Source organism: Alnus glutinosa, chromosome 9 (assembly GCF_958979055.1).
Source record: "Alnus glutinosa chromosome 9, dhAlnGlut1.1, whole genome shotgun sequence".
NCBI lineage: Eukaryota > Viridiplantae > Streptophyta > Magnoliopsida > Fagales > Betulaceae > Alnus > Alnus glutinosa.
In genome coordinates, this window is record NC_084894.1 from 9,640,968 (window position 1) to 9,644,309 (window position 3,342).

At 38.1% G+C, this 3,342-nt stretch overlaps 1 protein-coding gene across 2 annotated transcripts in view; it reads left to right on the forward strand.

The window, feature by feature from the left end:
- The window catches only part of LOC133877608 (cysteine desulfurase 1, chloroplastic), a 15,574-nt gene extending 13,070 nt beyond the window's left edge, over nucleotides 1–2,504 (forward strand). For both annotated transcript variants that reach the window (XM_062315995.1, XM_062315996.1), the window contains exons 8-10: nucleotides 1,327–1,426; nucleotides 1,681–1,839; nucleotides 2,044–2,504. In XM_062315995.1, coding sequence (XP_062171979.1) covers nucleotides 1,327–1,426; nucleotides 1,681–1,839; nucleotides 2,044–2,214 — 430 coding nt within the window. In that variant the 3' untranslated portion in view covers nucleotides 2,215–2,504. The remainder of the gene's footprint in view (nucleotides 1–1,326; nucleotides 1,427–1,680; nucleotides 1,840–2,043) is intronic.
- Nucleotides 2,505–3,342: the final 838 nt, after the last annotated feature.

Consider the following 3,342-nt stretch of genomic DNA (forward strand, 5'->3'; position numbering starts at 1 on the left):
AGCTTTACACTTTAAATGATATTTACAATTACTTGATTAGGTTTTCATATGATGTTTTGTGTGAAGATCAAACCTTGATGAAGCTTTCCCAGTGTTGTTTAGTATTGCTCAGTATAAGAAGGCCTCGGTGGCAATAGGGGTTGCAATTTGTGTTTGCATATTAGGTTCAAGTTATCTCGAGGCATGGTTTCGAGTCGTGTCGAGACAATTCGGGTTCAAGTCATGTTGTGACAAACCATATGCTGTTTTCTAGTGGCACCTTTCAGTGGAATATCACTTTCATCAAATATGTGCATGATTGGGAGGTAGAGATGGTCACTTTGTTCTTTAATCTGTTTTACTCTATCAATTTGAGTTGGGTTGGGGGGTAGAGATGATCCCTTCCAAAAGGCGGATGTTCAAGGTTAGATCTTTTTGTCATACACTTAGCCGCCAACTGGTCTTTCTTTCCCTTGGAATAGCATTTGGAGGAATAAGGCCCCTCAAGTGCGGCTTCCTCTTTTTGGACAGCAGCGTTAGGGAAGATTCTGACTTTGATTAACTAAAGGAAGAGACAGGTCATAGTGATGGATTGGTGTTGCATGTGCAAGAAGAGTGAGGAATTCATTGATCATCTTCTGCTTCATTGCGAAGTAGTTAGAGATGTGGGTTTCAGTTTTTAGTCTTTTCGGGATAGAGTGGGTCATGCCCAATGGGTAGTGGAGTTATTGGCTAGTTGGAGAGGCCAGTCGGGTAGCCATAGCATTATAGAAGTTTGGAGGATGGTTCCCCTATGCTTGATGTGGAGTATTTGGAGAGAACACAGTGCCCGAAATTTTGAAGACCGTGAGAAAACGGTAATAGAGTTAAAAGCTATATTGTTCAAAACTCTATGAGTGGATGTCTGCTTTCAACAGTTGCTTTTCCAATTTTCCTGATTTTCTGAATTTGCGTTCTTCTTCTTCTCCTTAAATGGGTATCTTTCTTGTATACTTCCTGTGAAGTTGAGTTGTACCCCTCTACAATTTTTAATAAGATTGAATTACTGATAAAGAAATATCCCTATTCCACAAACTTTAATGTTTGCCTGTTTATTCTAACTATATGGATATAGTAAGCAAGCATTAGCTTGCCCATGGGCTTCTATTTAGGGCAGCATATTTTCTAATAGATAACATGCCCTAGTCTTAACTTCTCAAAACCTTAAGTCTCGTTCTTTTTGTTGCCTTCTCATTCTCCTTATAGCTTCTAATATTAATACCAAATGTGGATGACCGCTGTAGATATAAATGGTATATTTTATCCTGTACAGATATCTGTTGTATAATCTATCTTTAACTGAATTAGATTTGAGGCTGGAACACCTGCAATCGGCGAAGCAATTGGGTTAGGAGCAGCAATTGATTATTTATCTGGATTTGGCATGCAAAAGATACATGATTATGAGGTGATCAATTGAATTTTTGGGCCGTATTTATCTCTTATAATAGGACCATGCATGCCTTAAAGAGTTGTGAAAAGCATGTTGTTCGATGGAATCTGCATAAGATGTAATGTAACCTACATCTGTTGGTTGTAGAAGCTGCTGGAACATATACATAATTTAACGATAATTCAGCTTCAAGCAGGCGTAAAAAATCTGTGTCAAGAAAATATGTTTATATAATAAGGGGTGCTTTTGTTTGCACTTTTATATTGCAGTTGGAACTGGCTAACTATCTGCATGAAAGCCTTCGTGCTGTCCCCAATATTCGCATCTATGGCCCAGTACCTTCAGGAAATATCAACCGTGCTGCCCTTTGCTCTTTCAATGTCGAGAACATTCACCCTACAGATATTGCAACATTTCTTGACCAACAGGTATGGGAGCAGACAGCCTTACAACTATGGTAGATTTGCAGTCCTTATGTTCAATTAATATAATTTTTTTCCTTAACCTCTTTGTGTATAAACAACTATTTTAGATTCAAGAATCCCAGTTGATTTAAAACTTGTAGACAAACTGTTTAACTGTTGTTGAGAGTTAAATTATGTTGGAATGCCTACTAACATATCTAGTTTCAGCATGGAGTGGCTATCAGATCAGGTCACCATTGTGCCCAACCCCTTCATCGCTGTTTAGGAGTCAGTGCAAGTGCACGTGCTAGCCTCTACTTCTATAACACTAAAGAGGATGTTGACAGTTTAGTCTGGGCACTCAAAGACACGGTCAGCTTCTTCAATTCTTATAAGTAGAGTTAATTGTTCTCTTCAGACCTACCTCTTGTGTCAAATGTCCTGCTTCCACATGACTAAGTTTTTTGTCTTATATTTTTTTCACTTTCTACAGTTTTGTTATATGAGTGCTCTTTTGGGTTATGTTTCTCCTTTAATTAGTATCCTTTGCTGTAGACCATTATGGGAAGAGGGAAAATGCGTAAGATACTGATTAACCTATCTCACACAGTTCTATTCTTTATATTTGTGGGATAATTGGCCTTTTGAAATAGTTTATTGAAATTGATTAGGGACCATTTAGAAATGAATTGCAGTTTACTGTTATGGGCATGGACTATTAAAGATAGGTAGGCTTAACCAAATGGAATTTGCCTTTTGGGATGGATTAAGAGGCTTAATATGCTCCTTTGTATTATACCTGTATTAAGAGACGTAAAAGGCCATTTTTTGGCCTTTTACGAATTGAGGTCCCCCATAATTTGAAGGGATTTGGGTTTTGTTCATTCAAAATGAACAGTCTGAATTGAGTTACTTCAGCAATAAAATAATGGAAAAAAAAATATCAAAAGAAATTAATGAGCGGCCGAATCACTCCCTTGCTCCCAAGGGGTGATCGGCCAAACAAGGGAGGTGTACGTTGTAGTAGGCCAACCACCCATTTAAAGGGTAATGATGCTGTTGGTCACTCCAACAATGTGGTTGGGTGGGTCGGCCACTCCACCTTTGAGGTGGTGGTCAACCATCTCCTCACCTTAAAGGGGGTGGTTGGCCATTCCCATGAAAGTGGTTGGTAGTAGGCCACTCCTCAAGGGTGTGGTGGACCATCTCAAGTTGTGGTTCAGTATCCCATTATTTCACTTTACTTTTTTCTTTTTCTTTTTTTTTTCCTCTTTAAAGGTTGACGTGGTTCAATTCAACCTGTTCATTTTTTATTAACGACTTAAAATCTTTGGAATTACAAAGGACCTTAATTCTTGTTTTACATTAACCATGAGAGCAATCTTTTTTCTTATTTATTTATTTCCACGTTAGGAAGATTTTAGAAGTAGATGTAGATGTGCATTGTTTTCATTGTCGAATGGAACACTACTTTTCCTTTTGGGGAAGCTAAACTTACCCTCCTTTCAATCTACTATGGAATTTGCA